The 22,075-nt window shown below is 40.9% G+C and overlaps 1 protein-coding gene across 3 annotated transcripts in view; it reads right to left on the bottom strand.

Annotated features, from left to right (window-relative positions):
* Positions 1-1,099, bottom strand: part of EXOC6 (exocyst complex component 6) — an 84,879-nt gene extending 83,780 nt beyond the window's left edge. For all 3 annotated transcript variants that reach the window (XM_064716422.1, XM_064716423.1, XM_064716424.1), the window contains exon 1: positions 987-1,099. In XM_064716422.1, the coding sequence (XP_064572492.1) occupies positions 987-1,069 (83 nt within the window). In that variant the 5' untranslated portion in view covers positions 1,070-1,099. The remainder of the gene's footprint in view (positions 1-986) is intronic.
* Between the last annotated feature and the right edge of the window lie 20,976 nt (positions 1,100-22,075).

Genomic DNA, 22,075 nt, shown 5'->3' with positions numbered 1-22,075 from the left:
CTCCCCCGTCTGGCTAGTGCCTATGCTTTTTTCACTTATTTCAGACATCTTTAATCAGGGAAGCACCAGCAAAGCTACACGATGAAGATCCCCTTTCCCCTGTTTGCTCTATAACTCAATTCAGTCTCCACAGGCCCTGCCTTTATCTCCCCAGCTCTAAGTGAAAGGTACCTCCACATTCCCCTCTAACAGGAAAGGTTATGCAAAACCTTTTTTTCAAAATGCAGGCTAAGCCATTTATCAGCATGTAGAATTGGAGGAAAAAGACAGAAAACCAAACTACTGCAGTCATGGCACACCAGACACGCTCTAAACACTGTCACATTTCCAAGCAAACTGCAGGGTAGTGGGTTTCAGACCGCATCATGAGAGGTTGATATCGGAGCACTGCAACACCCACCCACGATACGGTTCCGGCCCCGTTCTCAGCACAGACCCCGCGGTACCGGCACACCCAGGGAGCTGCCCATGCCCAAGCGCGGGCGGCAGAGCCCGGCACTGGCTTACGGCGGGCGCCCCAAGCCCGGCCACCCGCGCCGGGCCCGGGGCCGCCCCGTCCCGAGGCCGCACTCCAGCCCCGCCGGGGCCGTGCCCGGCGCTTCCCCGGCAGACAATGCCAGGGAGCGGTCAGCCCGGAGCCGGGCCACGGCCGCCGTCTCCGCTCGGTCGCCTTTCCCTGTCAGAGCGGCGGCGCGGCTTGACAGCCCCGCTCCCTGCCCGCGCCGCACGGGCCCCTTCCCTCCGCCCCGCAGCGCCCGGGACGGGGGACGGCGGCCGGGCCCCACGGAGCGGCAGCGGGGGCCGCGCGTCCCCTCCGCACCCACCGCGGTCGCTCCCGCCTGCGGCGCTGCGGGCGGCCCCGCGCCGTCCCTGGGGAGCAGCTGTCAGAAAGCGCGGCCGGGCCGCGCCGCAGCTCCCAGGCCGGCGGGCGGACGGAGCGTGGGAGCTTCACCCGCCAGCGGCGCCACAGCCCCCGCGCCCCGCACCTCAGGGTGGGTCCCACGCAGGCCGTGTCGGTGCTCTCGATCTCCTGCAGGATCCGATCATGCTCGGGGAGACTCTCCGCCATCTTGGATGGGAGGGACCCGGCGGCCGCGCCGCTGCGGGAGGCGCCGAGGGAGGAGCGGCCGCGGAGCCGGGCGGGGGCCGGCGCGAGCCGTCGGGGAGGGTTCGCCGGTGCGCGCTGGGCGCGGGGCGGCGGGGACGAGGGAGGGGCTGCGGCCGGTGAGGGGGCGCAGGTCACTCCGGGCCGCGCCCTTCGGGCTCGCGCCAGTTCGGCAGGGCTGCGCTGCCCTTGTCAGGGGCAGGGCTAGGTCGGGGAGCCCGGCAAAGCCCCTCCGTCCCCATGGCATCTCCGGGCGCTGGTGTCCGGCAGAGATCGCGGGCAGCTGCATCTACCCGGTGCCTGCCCGTGCGACCCGCTCGGGGCACTGTGACAAACGAGGGACGCGCAAAGTGCGGCCCCTGTCCCGGACCGACCGGCTGCCCGCCGCGCTGCACAGACGCCTTGAAGGCTTACAGGGTTCAACAGGACCTTTTCCACTGAGCTAGTTCTGGTTTGGTCTTGTGGCTAGTTCATGGTGTGGTCTTGTACTATTTATTATTATTATTATTATTATTATTATTATTATTATTATTATTATTATTATTATTATTATTATTATTATTATTATTATTATTATTTGGTTTGTTTTGATTCGACCGCTCCCGCACACGCGGACCGTGCCCGTCCCGGCAGGGAGGGAAGCACCGACCCCTGAGGCGGAGGCTCTGCCGGGTTTCTGCATTCAGGTTATGTCAGTCGTCATTCCTTCCATTCTTTACGTGATAGAAACTTGAGAGTCCGGGTAAAATAGAACAAAACCAAGACAAAACAAAAAAGTGCACCTCTATGTGCAGTGGCTTGCTGTATTTCACTAGAAACTAGCATAATGTTTCCTAGTGCTTTGTACAGCAAAGCTTCATGTGTCAATGAAGGAGGAATAACCTATTTTCTATGTAAATTTTACACTTTGTGGCCTGTGGCCAGGGATTAACTAATCCTTGGGTTTTGCATGCTCAGGAGACAGGATGCACCTGCTTTCTGGACAAAGTTATCTGCACACAAGTGGGAAGTTCGTGTAGAGCAATAGGCCAGATATGTAAAACTCCAGGGTGATGTGTAGCTACTTTTTCCAGTAAGAAGCAGACAGCATTTGACAAATGTGAATGCATCAAGGTCTACAATTGCATTTGGCATCCTTCCAGTTACTATTATCAAGCTCATCATCTGTCCTGCCCTGGTGCAACTACACCTGTACACGAATTAATAAATGGCACCAAAGACGATGCACGTCTTGTCTATGCCTGTGCCTTTATCATATTCAGTGTTGATTCAGATTGTTCATTCACCTACTAAATCAACAAGGACTATTCTGAATGTAGACAAGTGCTTACAAATTGCATAATAAAAAAAAAAAAAGGAAAAATCCTACCACTTGTAGTATTTCCTTCAAGAAATCACTCAAATGCAGTAACAATTTTCCCACATTCCTTTTTTTTCACATCACCAAAATACTGAAGTTATAGATTGACACATTTTTCAGCGTAAATTTAATTTTCTTTTTTTAGCCTGATGGTTACTGCAACCTGACGCCTACAGTGCCAGGCAGGCTATTTTTAAAACTCTTCTACAAATACTGACAATATACCTAGACAAATTACATTACAATCTTATATATAATTACTTTTTTTAAGGACAAATATGCAGGGGAATTTTTTCAGTTGCACTTTTACTATTAAACAGTTTCCATAAGCTACAAACAAAACAAAAATAATTAAATCTTCAGACGTTTAGAAATATCAACAGTAAAACCTTAAGTAGTTCTGTCTTTGGTGATTAAAACAAAAGTTGCATTTATTGAAAATTTAAGAATAGGAAGCAGTAAATTATTTTTTCAAATGCAGCTGTTGACTTTAAAAACGTTGCTACACAAAAGAGAACATTTCCCCGCGTTTTCATTTTTAAGAGCACTTTCTTTTTCACAAATCTGCAGCCAGCCATCAAAAACAGATCACTTTGTCCAGGTGAAAAGAAAGAGCAGAGTAGGTGACCTTGGCTTGTACTTTTTCACTGAGGGCCAATCACATTGAAATTAAACTCAACTTTCTTGTAGGCTTCAGGGTCAGGAAAACAAAGTTTCTAATATATTTTGCTGACTGAAAGAACAGCTATAGAAGGAACAATCCATCATGAAGAGTATAATACTATTAAAAAGAAGCATACCTTATGGTGGTTCCAAGAGGCAGCTCAAAGGACTGGATCTCAGCAAGGGCATTTTCATATATCTGATCTTTGTTTTCTTCTAGATACAATTCTGAGAGATTTGACTTGCTTTTCCTTGCCATAGAGCAGCATAAAACTAATCTAACTTTAGGAGAGGACTTTTATTCTGATTATTAGAGTTGACTAAGTGGCTCTGTAGTCAGCAAAACCAAGCATAAAAAAAAGATCCTGTGCTAACCTCGTGACTCCTGAGGACTTTGTGTCCAAGAATGGTGCACAGCTGCTCTTTTCCTGTCTGCTGGTATCATTTGCCTCGTATGCACTACCCAGGCCTGCACAGTCTTTTGTGTGTGTGTGTCCAATATATATTAGTCTTAACAACAAATTTCCTGCCAAAATAATATTTTTACATCCTTGAAATAAATATTAAACCTGAAATTTAATAATTTTTAAAGGATAACTTTAAAGGAATTTCAGACACTAGACATCAATACTTAATTTCTCTGTTAAGTTTTTGGAAATTAAAATTATTATTTTTTAATTATATTTTCCTTTTGCTATATGAAAAGCTTGCACACAAGGACTTAGCTGGATTTATGAAAAAGGTTTATGGATCTCCTAAAGCAGATTAGAAAAACAGAGAAACACTTATGTTCTCATCATTTTCCTTTTCAGCACTAGTAGTTGCTACTTCTAATAACAAATTGCAGAAAAAGCTCTGAGATAACTGTGGGGTTTATGTGTATGAGCAAAACAAAAGCTGTTACTAATTTATTACCTGCATGGAAAAAATTGGATGACATGTTGGGAGCAGTGCTGCTGTCATATCATTTTCATGATGATGGCAAAGAAAACACCTTGCTCAACTGCCATGAATTACTTTAATTGCAGGCAGTTATTTCAAACATGAGACTGGAGTTCTAGATCTTTAAGTTTAAATAACTGTTTAGAAGCCTAATCCAATATCATTTGGATAATCAATATATTTTGGGGTTTTAAAATATTGCTAGGGGTTTAATCAAAATTTGGCTCCTAAGCTCAGTACTGCTCCTGACAAAATTGATTAATCCAGACACTCATGATGCAGTCAACAGTTAAGTGCAGGAAAACAGAGATTACTCCTTTTGGAGCAGGATGATAAACAGTTTATTCACTTCTCTGTGCCCAGTGGGAACACTGAGGAGATGAGTTCACATCAGTAGCAGTGGGAAAGAACACTAAAGGCTGCAGTGAGTTAAGGTTACAAATTTGCAGTGTGTTTCCTTGAACAAGCTGCTTTAATCACCAGTTTATTTTTGAATCAAAATTAAGCAAATGCTCTGTTAGCATTATTATGCAATACATTTCCTGCTTTCATGTTCTACATGGAGTTGAGAGTAATTTTCACACTTTTCACCAGACATGGGAGCCTGTGATTGACCCATTCAGCCACTGGATGTCACACAAACGCAGATGAAAGGATGGATGTGGAAACCACTAATTTCTAATCTTAACAGTGATCGGATTTAGAATTAATTTAACAATTATAAGGTGACAGTGTGAAAGTAAACTGCAAATATTATAACAAGATTAAGCTTATTCGTGTGATAGAAGAAAGTACATCTACTGCCACTGTGGAAAAGCAGAGGCAGGGCAGGTAAATCAGAGATGCTTCAGACATCTACACCCAGCCATCACACACTGTGGCTGGCAATAAAAATAGAATGCACGAAGCATGATGATTTATACAAAATGCTTTTATGAATGTATTTATGTGATTTTAAATTAGTTCGATTCTTACAGAGGCTTTGGATAAAATTTCTTCTTCCTCCTCTCCCAAAAATTTAAACAGTAGCTTACTTTAGGATATCAGCTAACCAAAATAAACAGGACTCTGAATCTGTTTTGCCAATGTTCTTGCTGGTATCACAGCTGCCTGGAAATAAATATGTTTAATAACAAAGCAAAGCAATGTAAGAAGAAGCAAACAAATACAAAGGTGACTGACCAAGGAATAGACAGATGTTACAGTCTCCAGTTGTGGCAGTGGGTGTTGAAGTACCTTTGTTCTCTGGACAGAATCAGACCAAATCACCCCAGGCCTGGCTGCTCAGCTCTCCAGAGTGTTTTACACCCCCACTGAACATAAGACCATGACATCCAGAGGATGATCCAAGGTACAGTGGTGGTTTTGTATCTGACCTCAGATCTGTGGGCAGGAGTACATCAAACCTGCCAGAAGCCCTTCCTGCTGCAGCTGACCCTGCTTCTACCCCGTGCTGTCTGTCCAGCCTGTGCTCCCCTTCCCCACGTCTGCCAGCTGCTCCTCCCCACCGTAATTCCAGTGCTGGTCAGATGTGCCCAACATCTACAGCTTTCAGTCACTTAGGAGCTTTTCCTGTTTCCAGCTGAGCTCAGGGCCGCTCTCAAAAGGCTTCAGGGAACTGCCTCGTTCAAGGAAATAAAGTATATTTCTAAAAAGACAAAGGGACAAATTCAGTATAGGCACTGACATCCGCTTCTGGCAGAACAGTGTAGCTTTGCTTCACAACTATACATGACATACTTGGAGGCTGCAACTAAATAGTTTGTTGCCAAAGACAATACTAAGTAATTTTTTTAAAATTTATGGTACTCTCCATGCAGAAAAGGACAGGAGATGTTATCATTTCTGAGGTATCCTACTTGTACTAACTACTTGTACTAGTTCAGATTTAACCAGGTCAAGAAGCCTGAGGAGGCTTCTTCTAGAAGTCCCCAGCAGAAAATGAGAAGGTATTTTCTGTGCTGGCTAAATTCATACTATTTCTGTGAAGGAAGTATTTCATTATCTGGACAGGCAGAAACCTCAGGCCCTGTAAGATATAGAGCTGTTGCCATAGTTCCAATCATCCTGAGATTTTCCTTTGAAAAAATGATCCAAAGAACCTATTTCTTGCTGAAGGTGTAAAAGCAGTTCACAGCTCAGAAGAGAGCAAGAGGGGAAACTGAGGCAAATTATCAACAATATTGTGAAACAGGATGCAGAGGCTTATCTAAAGCAAAACCACTTTCACCACGTCCTTTCTCCCCTTCCTCCCCTAATTCCTACTCTTCCCCAACCCTAATGGGATACCAGAGGGCCAGGAACTGCTGGTTTCAATCTTTCCTGCCTGTGTTGATACTTTAAAAACACATTTTACCCACATGACCATTACAAAAAGTGTAATGAACTGTAGAGTGGGGTCCTTACTGGGTGTGCAATTCCAGTGTAGATTACTTCCTTTTTTTGCAATTGCCAGTGCACAATTGGCAGCTTTGAGTCTGTTTCATTTTCTTTCCCAGTTGGATTGGAATCCATTTTGAATGAATCATGGAAAAGAGAGACGGGGGGAAAATGTTCACCCTCAAATGGAATTACTATAGATAATTTTCACATGCAATGCCATCCATAACAAATTACTTCATTGGTCATTGCCCAGATATCTCCTCTTTACATCCCTCCACAAGGACAACAATGCCATTAGTCATTTCTCTGGCATCTCCTGCTCTGCTACTGCCTTCTTTCCTGGGCTCATCCCCAAACTGGACCCTTGCAAACCAGCTCATTCTCCCTAGAAGCTGAACTGACTGCTCCTGTTCCCCTTGTGCCTGTTTTTCTGATGGCCAGACCCATTTCTGCCTCTCAGATGAAGCATGGTAGCAACAACCCTATCAAATGATTCTTGAGGAAAACAGGCAGATGAGGAAATGATGGAATTACCACTGCAATTTTTTGCCTTTTACCTTTTTGCCTAATACACAGCCAGTACATTAGATATCAGCAGGGAGATTACCTTTTTTAATTTCAGAGCATCTAAGTGAATTATGTTTTCTGAATAGTAGTCAAAATCATAAATACATTGTTTTTTTGGTTTAATTACACTAGATTTAAGAATTGGACAGAGTATATAACAATCTTCACCAAAATACTGAATGAACAGTGTTCACGTTTGGGGGTTCACATGGGGCTTTTTTTATGGTAAATTGACAGAACAGCACACATCTCTCCTGTTAGGAGGGCAGTGCATCACTAACTGCTTTTGGCATTTCACTGACATCTTGCAAGTGCCTAAAAATATCTGGAGAGATCCTCAGCTGGTGCTGATGTTATCTTTGAAAGAGTCAATAAAGTAATTGAAACTACTGATTGAACAGAGACACTTCAGTCTGACTGCAGTGGGAAGGAGAGGAGAGTCTCTGTCATTACGTGTGTTTATATAATGCTAGTTGCCATTGAAGAACAAGTACTATTTCATTTTCATTGCAACTTACAAACCATATTTTTTAAGCATAGGATTTGAATGATGCTACAAAGTAGCATCTTTATCATTCCACAGATCAAAACACTGATGCATAAAAATTTTTCTCTCTGCTTACCAGTGCTTTTAAGGAACAGGCATTGACTAAAACCCTGAGTCAAGGGCATGCCCTGGGAGCTTGAGGGCTTTACTTCTTTATAGGCAGTGGGGAGCTCTATTACAGATTGTTTTCTGGAGGACATTACTTTCCTTGAACAGGAGGTCTTTTATTTCTCCTCACTTTTAAGAGCATCCAATCTTAGATGGCCACAACTTTGTAATCCTTATGTAACCCAGGAGAACTTTCCTGAGAAAAACAGCCCCTGTTCTAGTCTGGGATATGAACAAGTCAGAAATTAAAACTACTTTTGATGTTAGGATGAGTACCTGATGGACATCTGACTGGTGATGGCCAAGTGGTCCCAGCTTGATGAGTTGCTCTGTCAGCTGAGCCATGGTGAGTGGCAGACACGGTGCCCACTCTGAGTCTGTTCTCACTGCAAACTGAATTGCTTTAATTGAAACTACTATGAACAACACACTAACAGGTTTGATCATTTTTATTATGGCCTTTATTCTTTTAATACTTCAGGAAGAAAAAAAAGCAACCTTGTCTGAATATAGTCTTGAATCACTTTAGCTAAGAATTAATTAAACTAAATATCTCCATAGGCATTTTCAGTCTCTCAGGTTCTTATTTCAGTTTAGTTAGAACTCCACCTAATTGATTTAAGTGAAATAACTCTGCCTTAGAAAGGAATATTATCAGATAGTTTTTTGCTCCAGTTCTGTGCAGGTCAGGCTTATGCTTCTGCTACATTCTGCACTCATGCTCCCTGAAGTTTGCAAGAGGGAACAGTTAGCATTAGGTTATCACTGCATGATGGTTGGTATTTAATTGTTCTTCTAGCCAGATCTGGCCAGAGGAAATCTTCAGTATTCATTTTGCTGAAGAGCTCATGCCTATTCAGTAGCGTTAACAGCAATCAGGAAATTTAAAGGAAGTACCTTGACTATCTGCTGCTTAGATAGCTGGGTCTTAATACTATGAAAAAAAAAAAGAAAAACCAACCAAGGAAACAACATTGCCAAATAATACTATACTTCAAGAAAAAAAATCTCTTTTCCAGTAAATGAGTACAAGAATCATTGTTTAAAGTGTCACACCACACTAGCTGCTTTTTTGTAATATTTCCTAGCTATATTCAATTAACATGGCACGTTAGACCTTGTAAATCAACACTATTAGCTTTGAAAGGAACCGCTTGTTTTTTGAGAACATTCCAGGCCACAAACACTTTTTCCAGTGAAAACTGAACAATTACAATAAGACTCTGTTTTGGTATGAAAATAGGAAATGATGCTAAACAAAAGGGAATGTTTATTTAGAAATTCCAAGGCCATTAATTTATATTAAGAAACTGTTTGTGCTCAGAGACTGTAATCAAAAGGTGATGTGAATCATTGATCACAAAAGGACTTTATAGATAAGGACCAAGTGCAGTTCTGGGTGATTGTATTATATATTAACAACTTTCATGAGCAGCTTTTGCTGATTCATTTGGCAGGAAGTGAGCTGCCAAGAGAGATTTCTAGAGGAGGAACAATCAACAATATTTTCATATAAAATAACCTCCAGTTACTGTATTGTTCTCACAACATTTGATAATGAATGCTTTCCTGTTCAAGAAAAAAAAATGCAAAAATCACAAAAACAAAGGCAAATCTGGTTTAGTGTTACACTGCTATAAATACACATATAGGCAAAGTAAGGGCACTGATCAATTAAAAAATTGGAAAACTGCTGAGTACTCCTTGTGAAATTGCTGCACTGTTTGGAATTAAAGATTTGGTAAATGCTATTCCTTTTTAGAGGAAAAAAAGTCACACCTTTGTCTTTCTTCTTGGTTTGGAAGCTCACTGGCCATGACACACCTGGGATTTTATGCAAAAAGCAATACTTGGTTTCCATTCAGGAGAGCAGGACCTCCACAGACACCAGTTCTGAGCCCCCAGGCCGGCCCCAGGAGCAGTTCCAGAGTGCCCCATGGCACAGGGACAGCTTGGCCCTGCAAGCAAGCAGCCCTGAGCAGCACAGCCAGCCAAGGAGGGTCCCCACTGCTGCACCACTGGGGAGAGCTGGGGGCCTGTGGTACACAAGGGGCACCAGGGACAGTCCCTGGTGAGTCTGGGAGTCCTCTGCCTTCCAGGCTGTGCCAAGGATGCTTTGCCCACACTGCCAGCAGGCATCGTTCAGCTTTCTTAAACCCTGTCATTGCTACCACTGGTACAAATAGAGAAAAAAAAATACAAATGCCTTCAACTAATCTTAGGTATAACTTGATGTGTGATGGCAATGCCCAAATGCAGTGAATTTGGGAACTCATGGTAAAGGAAAGAGAACAGGAGAGAAAGCATGGACCAAGGAGCTTCTGAGAGTAAAAGATGCTGCAGCATATCTTATAGACACTTGTAGTTCTGCTCTAGCTGGGTCCTGGTTAGATGTTATTCACAATCAGTTGCACAGTTCTTTAACACAAGCTTTCCTATTGTAAGACTTTAGTGTACTACAGTAGTTGTCCTTAAATGCATGGTAACAAATCAGGGGCAGGTTTAGGAAGCAATCTATTAGAATGACTAAGAAAAGTTTTAAAGAAATTAAAAAGGAAAAAAACAGAAGCCAAATATGTTGGCAGTTGTGGATTTTCATTCAGCACAGACCTGGCAGAGCTCTGGTACTTTATCTTCCTTTTTTTTCCTTATGAAATATTTCATGTTTCATAATGTTTCAGCTATTTGTTTCAGCTAATGTCTCATAATGTTTCAGCCATTCTCTGATTCAGGAAATACTAATTAGGCCACCATGGAAAGGAAAGGCAGCTCTTGCTAAGGAAAAGTGCTGTATAATAGGCTGTCATGAAATTCCACTAATTCTACCACAAATGATCACCAGAGGAAGTACTGATTATCAAAAACCTGTCAGCTAAACATAAAAAATAAAAAATATTCTAAAGTAAGGATTTAGAGGGTTTTTAAAATTAGAATATCTTGAAATGTTTTGTTCAGTAAGGAAAATATATTAGCATAACTGGAGTCTGAAATCAAGATAGAGCTTGTATACAGTTAATGTAAATTCAGACTTTAGAAAATGGTTTAAAATATCACACATTGATGCCAAATAAATACTCACACTCTCACTTCTACTGGTTGATCTCATCCTGAGAACACAGATAACAATCCATTGTAAGATTAAGGCTGTCCTGATAATGTAGCTCATCTGAGTGACAACAACAAGAAGCAATAGTCTGCTCATCAAGCACTGCAGGAAAGACAAGATTAAATAATTAATCATGGCAAAACCCAGCTAGTGGGAATATCAGAAATTCCTGACTTAAGAACCATTGTTAATAACATAAAATATTTGAAGCCATTTGCACACTGAAATTTACCAAGGCAATGAGGATACTATAAAACAAAATTGCAAAACTGTAGAGCAAATTACATTCTACAATGTAAGCAGATTTTGGTAATTAAAAAATGTGAAGTCCAAATGACGATTTAAATTATATTTCCCCCTTTGCATACAGCAGTCTACCTGAGAAATTAAGATTTCAGGAAATATTAGCTATTCAGTGGAATTCATTAATTAGAAATTCAGATATTTAACACATCCTATCTCCAATTAGCCAGGAAAGACATTAAAGATATCTGAGTCACATTAAGAATAAAACAAAAACATTTTTCACATCAGATTTTACATTGGGAAGCAAAAGGGATGCACTGAAAAGGTTAGAACAGATTAATTCCTCTTTTCATTGTCCAGAGAGGTACATTTATAAGACAAACTAACAAAAGGCACAGAGAAGATGCATTTCATGGAAAACGGGGTAATAATGAACTTTTAGCAGTACTGGAAGGATTCAGATTTGCGCTGCAAATAGGGAGTCTGATAATGTTAGAAAGCAAACAATTATCTCAGAAGAATTGCTAGCGATAATTTAAAATGTATTTCTATTTTCTCTTCTCTTACTTTGTTACTACTGGATGAAACTGTCTTACAGTTGGATGGTCCTCTTATTTATTTAAAAAATTGACCAGCTGAAATAAAGGGTGATTTAATCTATTTATATGCTCATATATGCACCACTTATATGTTAGCCATTACCTGCCACCCTCCTCCCCCATCTCTCAGTGTAACATAAGCTTTACATTTACAGTTTCCTTTTCCTCTTAAAGGCAATGTATCATTTTCAGAGGTTATGAGCCCAACAGTGTAAATTTTGCAACTTGAAATGTAGCATATAACATTGTCTCCCATGCCTGCTTCAAAACCTTAGGGGAAAATTTGCCTGACTGAGACAAAAAGCAATTAATCCTTCAGTTTTAAAGGGTTTTTTTCCAATGCTTTGACTGCAAACTTTCAAAAGGCACAGAGGTATTTTCCTTGCCCAAGACAAGCAACCGACAGACTTGGAGCCCACCACAGACCACTGCCCAGGCACAATGGGAAGGAAAAATCAGTCTTACCTCTGAATTTTCCTGTGTGTTTCAATCAGACACTTAATGATTTTTGTTTAATGTAGGGTTTGAGTTTGAATAGTACTTTAAGCACTGAACTGTCTCCTTAATGTTTGGAGGGGATTAAGTTCAGAGTTCATTGTGTTGTCTGTCATTTTAAAAAGATTAGATAGTTTAGTTCGGCTCCTAGTGGCCATGTAAAAGTCTCTGTATTTATTGACTGTCTGGAGTCATTATCAAAGCCTCTAAAACCAATCGACACCTTGTAAACAGAGGTGCCATTATTTTAGTGATCCTGATAAGATTTACATGATATCCACATTTTTGTTATGATCGATTTAACTGTAAGAGCTTATGTGTGATACATGATTACCAATTCCATTAGCAAATTAGGCTTTACATTGGTTTGGAAAATACAAATGAATGTAGCCCATCCCAGTCTGTGTCAGATATAACTTGTAGTTTTAGGTTTGGATCAGGAAAATTCTGAAAGGTTTCAAATATTCTTCCAGCAGAAAAAGATCCTTTTGAAGGGAGTAAATGATAATTTAAACCTGGGGATCATTCTGGTGACTATTAGTAGACTGAGAAACAGTATCATGTGGAAGAGTCTGATGTCATAAAAGAATATATTTTCTTTTACGTAGTAAGAAAGGTGTGCACCATTAGACTACTACTATACAATTGTTACATTGCATCGGGTTTTTTTCCCAGTAGTTATACAAAAATCAAGTTGAATTAGAGACTTCAGAGTCATTCTCAAGAAATGACTGAAGGGTTTTGGTTGGTTTATAAAGGGGCAAAGCTAAATTACAGGGCTGTCAATTGAACAATCACATTGTAAATATCACTGACAACCAGTCTCACTTCTGATGCCCCAGGACTTCCATTTGTAAGTCAGATGTTCCAAACATAGGAATGGATTGCAGTCTTTCTGAAAGAGAATGATGCATTTCACTGTATTTATGTAGAAGATGGGTTATAAAATCATAAAGCATAACTGACAGAACAAGAAAGTTCCATTGGATTTGAAAAATTTGGCATAATTTTTACAACCATGCTGTCATGGAAATGTTTTTTTCACCATTCATGTGAGGAGGCAAGTAAAGGCACTCCAGGGGTGGTAACAGCAATTCTGATTATAGAGTTGGTTAAAAAAAACCCCAGTTTTTCAATGCCTAGCTTATTGCATATCATGGTAGGGCTCTCACATAAACTGATTTTACGGAAAGCCTTTTCCTATTGAACTTCAGCTTACATTGTGCAACAAGTCATTTTTTCGTGGTGACCTGTCTGCTGAACATTTGTTTGCTGACATTTGATAAATACTTGCTACTTCAGATGTTAATCAAAGGTGTTAATAAATCAAATCAGTTTGTTAAAACCTGGTGTGTTGACAGTGCCAAGGTATCCTGTAATCTGTGTCAAAAGGATCAATAGAAGCACATGAAAACATTACCACTGTGGGACAATATTGATTTTTGTCTTAGAAATACTTACTTAGCTCCTGAACTAAATCATTAAAATCAATGAAAAATCTTCCATTGACTTCAGTGAGCGTTGGGTCAGGTATTTAGACTGACAATTTTTGTTTCAGGCACTGGTTTTAAGTTTGCAGGAGCAGAGCAGAATGGGGGCCTGATCCTTGATGGCAAGTTCCAGGCATGTGTGTGATGCAAATTACAAGAAGCAGCTCTGGGAACAGCTCCATTGCGCAGTTTCTCAGGAAATACAAATTTAGAAGGTTTGCATGATAGGCTAAAGTTTAATTCCCCTCCATTACTACTACTTCAGTTTGTGTGACTTGGTTTTTCAAACTTAAATCATGGTTTTCATCATTTTGAAACACAATGTTTAATGCACCTTCCCATTAGAATTATTTCTCAAAGAATTTATGGCCTTCAAGGTAAAGGTCTGTGTAATGGGATAACAACCATAACAACTACACAACAGCATCATTAAGGGTACTTCAGTTGCATTTACTTTCCCAGTGCTTGAATTTATTGCTATACTGTAAAGTCTCTATTCAGAAAAAAAATATGTTTAGTTCCATTTACAGAGCTGACTTTGCCTAAGAGAGATTAGAAGTAAAATTATTTGAGATAGAATCAAAGAATTCCATCTTTTTAATTAGTCTGTTAAAGGCAGGAGCACCTAAAACAAATATTTAACTCTGTTGTTGAACACTACTGCCAAAGTCATGAAGAGGAAATTTATAGGGAGCTCTAAAGTCACTTGACAATTATTTCCTTGGGTTATGACTTCTCAAATTGCTGTTTATTGCCAATAGCACTACATTTCAACATAAATAGGATTCATGGGATTAGTGCACTGTCCTGGTAAAGATGTTTAATCTTCACTTTAAATGAAATATGGTAATTGAACCCCTTTCTTCTTGTGTAAGAAGTGCCTTTAAACAAGGCTGGCTGGTTTTGTACACACTAATGAATCTCTAGCTAAAATACCTTTTTGGTCAGAAGCCAGGCTTGCCTTGTTACCTGATGTTCTCTGTAAATATAAAGCATGAGGTGAAGAGGAAAAAGAGGAAGGGAAATGTTCTAATAAGAAGAATTAAATAGTACTACTTAAAATACTTCATCATCAACAGGATTAAAAATGAGAAAAAATAAACTTTGGTCAATAAATACCTAGTTCAAATCCAGAGAGTTATGTGTTTTAAAAGAAAGTAATTTGAACATTCTTGTTTTGTTTTAATTAGTTTAATAAACTCCCCCCTCTCTTTTTTTTTTTTTCTTCCCTTTTTTCCTTTTTGGCAGCTGGACTGAAGCCCAGCTTAGTTTAGCAGAGAGACAGAGACAGGATTACCTCTCAGTTTCAGGATGACCCCTTGCAAGCAGGCTTAAAGAAAACTAATCATTCACAATAGGATTTGCTTTTTCAGAGCTGAAACAGTTTCAAAACATCCAGAAAAATAAGGGACCCCATTTCCCTGCCTGCTACTTCAACATTTCTACTGGTTGCAAGATAGTAAGTGTTTTAAGATCACTTTAAATGGTTGAGTGCTTCACTGAGATCCTTATTGCTGGGGCCTCTTGGAGTCCCATGCCAGTGGCAGTCAACATCTTTGAGAGTCTCAGAACACTTTTTCCTGAGCCCTTCAATTCTTCCTTAGCTACAGGGGTCATTGCAGGACCATTCCAGGACCAGCATCCCTCACCTGGCATCCCCAGCACAGCCTTCTCACCCCGACAGGCGCCCGTGTGGGCACGGCACAGCTCACTGCACACATCCAGTCTCCTGCTGTGCTCTGTGCCTCATTCCTCCTGATCACTGAGACCCCGATGGCTTCTGCCATGCCCTGAGCCATGCCCAGGGTTTGCAGTGAGGAAAACTGAAAACTGCTTGTTGCAGGTGACAACTGTCCGTACAACAGAACAGAAGCGTTTGGACAATGCTCTCAGGCACATGGTGTGACTCAGGGATGCTCCTGGGCAGGACCAGGAGTTGGACTTGGTGATCTTTGAGGGTCCTTTCCGATTCAGGATATTTTATGAATCTGTGATGATTCTGGCTGGTGTACTTGTATTTACCTTTTGATAATGGTACAGTACAGCAGACCTGGTGAGATACTCCTCACTGCACTTGCTCGTTAATTTAAGAGCAAATCACTCATTGACTAGTGTCAAAAATTCAGAGTTAAGGATGGAGATGGCATTTATGTAGTTAACCAATCTATACACACACTCAGCCATCAGTTGTTAAGTGCTGGACACTCCCAATTTCTAGAGGTCTAGACAGGCTGTAAAAAAGGGAGTGTTTTGCAGAGTCCTGGTTTTTATAGGCTTAGAAGCACCATACTCACAAACTGGAAGCAGAGAGATATACACAAACCCTCAAAAACCAAACCAACCCCCAAACCCCCAAAACAACTTTACAAGAAGATTTTGAAACAATGATTGGTGTGAAAAATGTTTGTCACCCACAAAAACTCTTGTCTAGCATAAACCACCACATTTTCATAAATCATACTGTTGATAACCATACAGGCATAGGTCTTCTATACACAGCTCACCAGATGTGAACTCACTGCAACAAGGACTACTGTCAAACTCTTAAAAATTGTGGAACTAACTTTGAAGTTCTTGTTGTTGGTTTATATTCAATATCAAATCCAATCTTAGGACCTCACCCACTGCTGTAATGCAATGCAACTGTTCAGAAACATTTGTGGCCTGTGCATCATATCCAGCCATAACCCAAACACATTTGCTTAGGTTTTCAAAGGTCTTGTGTCAATTGTGCGTCACAACACCTCAGTAACCAATAATTTATTTTTTCTGGCAAACATTCATCTAAGAATGATAAGTGTACCAAGTACTGAAAGCTACATCATCTTACTCTGGTTTACTCAACTTCTGGTTTTCTTAGTGCTTCTGAAGCAGCTAGAAACAATTCCAGGTTCCAGGTTTTGCATCTACAACAAAAATACTTAGGTTGGATGTCCAAGTGGCTTCAAGTTCAAAGTAATCTTTCATTTGTCATTAGAACTTACTGCAATGAAAATGCCTTTGACCTCAACTTCAGTCTTTTTGACTAAACTCGCATGTGAATACAGATGTTCTTTCTTGTAGACAGCTTTTCAAAACCACATAATATAAAACTGGACAATACTATGAAAATTTAAAAATAGAATAATACAGTAATTGTATGATGGTAATTTATTTACACAGGTACATAGCTAAGATTCAAAAGATAGCTTAGTCATTGTCTAATGATGAAGGCAAATGACTCAGTGAGTACAATAGGACTTTATAAAGAGCTTAGTCATTTGCTTGAGAATAATTTTTAAATTATTCTTCTTAAGTGCAATGGACAAATATGTAAACCATTACACAGCAATGTTATAATAAACTATGATACTTTTCTTTTTTAACTGCTGAGGCAGCTGCGATTAAATTTTTTCTGGGAATCTAATTACTTGTGAGGCTTTCTTTTGCAAAGTGCTTTGCTGAGTAGTTTGCTGTAATTAGTTTTGTTTGTATCGTTTGAATTTCTAACTAATAGCATGTCCAGGATTAAATGTTTTAATTTTTGTATTTATTTAGCCCTTTCAAAAATTTGAGTCATGAAATCTAGTAGGATACATTCGAAGTGCTTACTCATGAAAATAGGTAATGTGTTAATAATTTATTATTCATACCTGTAATAAGTTACACCCTTGCCTCCTAGTATCTTTTGACTGAAGAAAGACATGGAATTTGATGTGGTAATGTAATAGCTGAGGATTCCTGTAGTGCTAAAAAATCTTTGTCAACACCTGGCTCTGTGCTACACTTACTCTATTTATTTTTGCAAATACAAGTCCCAAAGAGCAAAACTTTCACTAAAACTGGCAGGTGAATTGATTCACCATTCCCCAAGATAACAAGCACATTCTTCAGATCATTAACTGGAGTCAAGGTTGTTGAGAAGCTGTGGCTACCCTTCAGACATTCATTTACACCTTTCAAATTCACCATTCTCCTGTGCATCTGGGAACCCAGCTCTCCATGTGCAGAACACCCAGACTGGGTCACCAGAAAGTGGCTATGTGAGATGGCAAGTTCATCTCCAGAGCCAGGATCTCTAATCTTAGGGTCAGATCATCCCTTCTGTGCTTGAATTCAGAGCCAGACATGTAACTTATAGATGCACTGCCCAGCAAGTCACACTGCTGAATACAAACATCAATATGCTCATTGCTCAAGACTGGCTAACTTTTAGATCTTAAAGAAAAAAACATAAATTCAAATGTCTTACTGGAGACAGTACATCTTCAGGGAGTCCCTGTGAAACCCCACTGAAGATGGGCTGTGTAGCACATCCCACTCCAGTCACCTGGCCAGCAGTGGCACTGCCATAACACACACAGAGCTGCTTAGGACAGGGATAATGTGTCTCCAGAAACAAACACTACAGCTTGTTCTCCAGCAGGTTGAAACAAGATAAAAATAATGATTTGGGAAACAAATCCCAATCCTATGTTTGTCTAAATGCGACAGCATTTTGTTGTTCTTAAAGAGCCTCTCTGTGCTCACAAAGAGCTCCGATCACCACAGCAGTGTGGAGCCACAGAATAACTATTGGAAACAGAGAATAGAGAAAAACTACAGAATATTCTAAGTTGGAAGGGGCCTACAAGGATCATTGAGTCCAACTCTTTAGTGAATGGCCCGTACATGGATTGGACCCATGATCTCCCTGCTCCAGCCAACTCACAGGTGGGTGCCTGAAGCACAGACTCATTGTACCAAACTCCTTATCCAGTATCAAATTCCAAATGAGTGGCAAGGCAGAAAATTGAACCCAGATTTCCCAAGTCCTAGCTCAGGATTCTCAGCACAAGAAGACCTATGCTTTGCAAAATTAGGTGTCTCTAATTTATTTCTGGTACTTTTGGGTTCTGATGAGGCTGGAAATACTCCAGCAAAAGAAGGAAGTGGAGATGAATATGAAAAATGAAACAAATATACATGTAACCAAACTTCTTTGGCAACCTTAAGCTTGGTTTAAACTTAGAAAGTTTTTTTCCAGGACAAATTAATCTCTAAATAAAAGTCTATGACTTCTGATATGAATTTCCTTTTTAAAGTAGGTTAATAGCTGTACCTAAAACTATGAAAGAGAAGAAAGCAATTTAGGAAGTCAGACATTTGAGGTTTTATCTGAACTTACTGCTGAGCATAATCTTATAGAGCATTGTTGCCCAAAATGCTGGATCTGTTGCCCAGGGCAAAAATTTCCTGACCTCTTCATAAACTGGATCAAGGAATGAGAACAGCAGAAAATATATTGGATACAACTGCTTTTCTTTTTTCTTATCCCTCTCTTAGGTGGCTGGCTGCTGGGTCAGACAACTATTGCTCCTGGTGCACAAAAAGCAGCAGAAAATTATGGCACAAAGATTGAAAGGGGACTGTGCTTTTTCATACCATGTAGCTGCCACAAGTAGCTAGTCTAACACCAAACTCCATTAAGTGAGAAAAGTTTGGTCCCAGGTTAAGGTAGCCACTTCTTCTGGACTGAGATGAGAAGGGTCTCTCTCCTTTGCTCTTATTTTCCTGAAGTAATTTTCCAGGCTGGTACCACCATGAGTGTGCAAATATTGTGGTCTTCTGAGCAGCTACAACTTCTGTGGGATAGGGAAATCCATCTCTGACGGAGTCATTGAGTAAAAACAGACACAAACTGAGATCGTGGGGCCACCATTAGGCTGTGTTGTAGGATAAGTTCAGACCTGATCAGGCGTGATGGTTTACCATGATCAAATACATCTTGGTAAATCTGTTACATTTAATCTTTCAAAAAGAATTACATAAAAAGAACTTTAACATTTCCAGAAAGACTGTGTGCTGTGCTTTACGTTATGGAGCCTACATTTCTAATCAGGTACAAGGTTCCAGGAACTCAAATTTATCTACTGGAACCACAGACAGAAATTTACACGCATTGTATAGAAGCTTGTCTGCATACTCCACTGTAATTGCTTCAGCTTCCAGAAGGCAGCAAATTGCTTAAGATAGGTGTTTTTCAGTTTAGCACCATGCTCCCAACAAGATGAAAACAGCTTGTGGTAAATATAATAGCTAGCAGCCAGAACAATGGCAATTAGGACAACAGCCTAAATCTCGTGGTGGCTGCGGAAAATGTGTGAACGGTCTTGCTAGTGTAGTGATAAGAAGTATAAATTAACATTCATTAGCATCTCCGGGAGTCCTACAGCAGCCCAAGACAAGAAATCATTAAGCTGGTGCTTCTTCCTTCTGGCTAACCTTGCTTGGATTTAAGCAGAGCTGACATCACCTTGCATCCTTCTCCACGTGGAGATGCCGGGCTCTGAATGAAGACTGAAAAACCCCAAACTGGACGACACTAACGCCACCCCCCACCCCAGCAAAAAAATACAACCCCTCTAAAAATAAAAATAAACAACTTTTAAAAGAACCACCAAAGGATTTCTATTTAAAGGCATTGGCTTAATTAGAAAGATTAATTAGTAATTCAGTTGTTCAGACCTTTTATGCACACTCGAGTCCATGAGTCCACAAGCCACAGACTCCCCAGAGATGTGGACCTGCTGTACATCCTCACTGACACCATCATCTATTTAAATATTTAAGACTTTATGGATACAAAAAAAAAATTCAAAAAGGGGCAGTTGAGTTGTAGAGTGCAGTTGTAGGGGTAGTGTGGGGTTCCACAAAACAGAACTACACAAAACTTCCAGTTTTCACTGTGAAAATGTGTATGTGAAAAACTACATGGCTGATTAGTAGCTGTAAAGTCTTTTTCACAGAACTGATTATCCATATTGACTAACAAAAGCAAGGTTTCCCTCACAGCAGTGAAAGGGACATATTCTTCATGAGGCAACAGTGCACATTTACTTCTTGCAAAGTGCTGCTATTTTCGAAGTAAAACTATTTTGAAGAGCAGGACAAGTTGTTTTGAGGTATGTTCCTGACTTTCACTTTTGCTATATAATCTAACTGAAAGAAAAAGGGAGAAAAGTTCAACTTCTTTTAAAAAGTCCTTGGTTTTATGCACTTTCCTGTTTTCTGGCCAGAAGTGAGAGTTCACTCCTCACGTGGACTGACAAGGCTCAAAGTTACAGCACACAGCAGCACGTCCTGCGTTTTTCAAAAATTTCTTTAGCTCTATTGAGTGCTAAGGCCCATACCACCCCTTCTGTGCAAAACGTGGTAGGAGGCAGCAGCCTCCTACCAACTCCTCCCGTGGTAGGAGGAAGACAAAAGGAAGAGCCCCCCAGGGTTCCTTGGCACAGGAGGCAGAGTGGAAAGCAGCGGGACTGGGAAACTCGATTATTTCCCAGCTTGCACTCAAGGAGTGACAGGATTCTGCCAGCACCTGCCAGGAGATCCCTGCAGCTTTGGGCTTTGGGGCCCTGTGCTCAGATGGGATGGCTCTGCTCAGGTCACGCTGCTGACTGGCTCCCCCAGCAGCTGCTTGATGGGATTTGGAGCAATCTCCTCATCATGTTCGTCAACTAATACACAGTTAAAATAATTGGAAAAGGGAGAAGGAAAAAGCCCTCAATCTCTTTCTGTGTCCACCTTCTAAGAATAACAACTTTTTTTTTTTTGCTTTCTCAGGTGAAAAAAAAGAGATGTGAAGAGAAGAGACACATTTACTTTGTCTTTTACTGCTGAGTCATTTAAATCTCTTTTTCCTCCCTTGAACAGTACTAGGAGATTTTACTAATTAGAGGGCGAGTCACATCATGGACGTTGGAGTGGATACTATCCTAATTTCGTATTCTCGGTTTTGCATCTATCACATGGTTAAAACACCCACCAGAAGTGTGTGGGAAGGAGCAGAAGCAGAGCTGAAGCTGCAGCTTCCCAGCAGGGGCTGTGCAGTGCCTGGACTCTTATCAGCCAGCACGAAGGCAGCTTGTGAGGAGCAGGAGGGCAACAGAGCTGGGCGAAGTCCTGCAGGGGCGTGGGGCAGGGTGCTGGCAAAAACCAGGGTCAGCGCAGAGGAGCTGTGCTGGGAGCAGAAGTGTTGCTCCCCAGTTTGAATAGACTTCCTGTGACAACATCTGGCGCTGCAGCCTGCCCTGCTGCAAAGGGAACTCCTCTGGCAAGCCTGGGGAAAACAGAAACAGAGCCACCAAGGTGGGAGAGCAGGTTCCTGACCTGCACCCAACCTCCTGCACTGTTGGGATTTGTTACAGCCTCATTGAACTCATTTGACACACAGCTGTCTAGATAACCATCTACCATTTCAAATTTGTGGGAGCAATAGCCATCTGAAAAGACAAGGATTCAAAACTTTAGAATTCTTATTAATTTTTTTTTTGTCACGTAAGCAGACAACCCAACAGTGTACACCAAGTAAATCCCATCTGAGTCTGGGGTTTTTGAGTTTTTTTTGATTGTTGAAGCAATATTTTTGTTTTCGTTGTAGTTTACATAGTAAAAACAGGCAAACCGTGTCACTGTTTAAAAAGTGATAAATTTAAAAACAAGAA

The sequence above is a fragment of the Zonotrichia leucophrys genome, chromosome 6 (genome assembly GCF_028769735.1).
Source record: "Zonotrichia leucophrys gambelii isolate GWCS_2022_RI chromosome 6, RI_Zleu_2.0, whole genome shotgun sequence".
Taxonomy (NCBI): domain Eukaryota; kingdom Metazoa; phylum Chordata; class Aves; order Passeriformes; family Passerellidae; genus Zonotrichia; species Zonotrichia leucophrys.
This window is presented reverse-complemented; position numbering and strand designations above follow the sequence as displayed.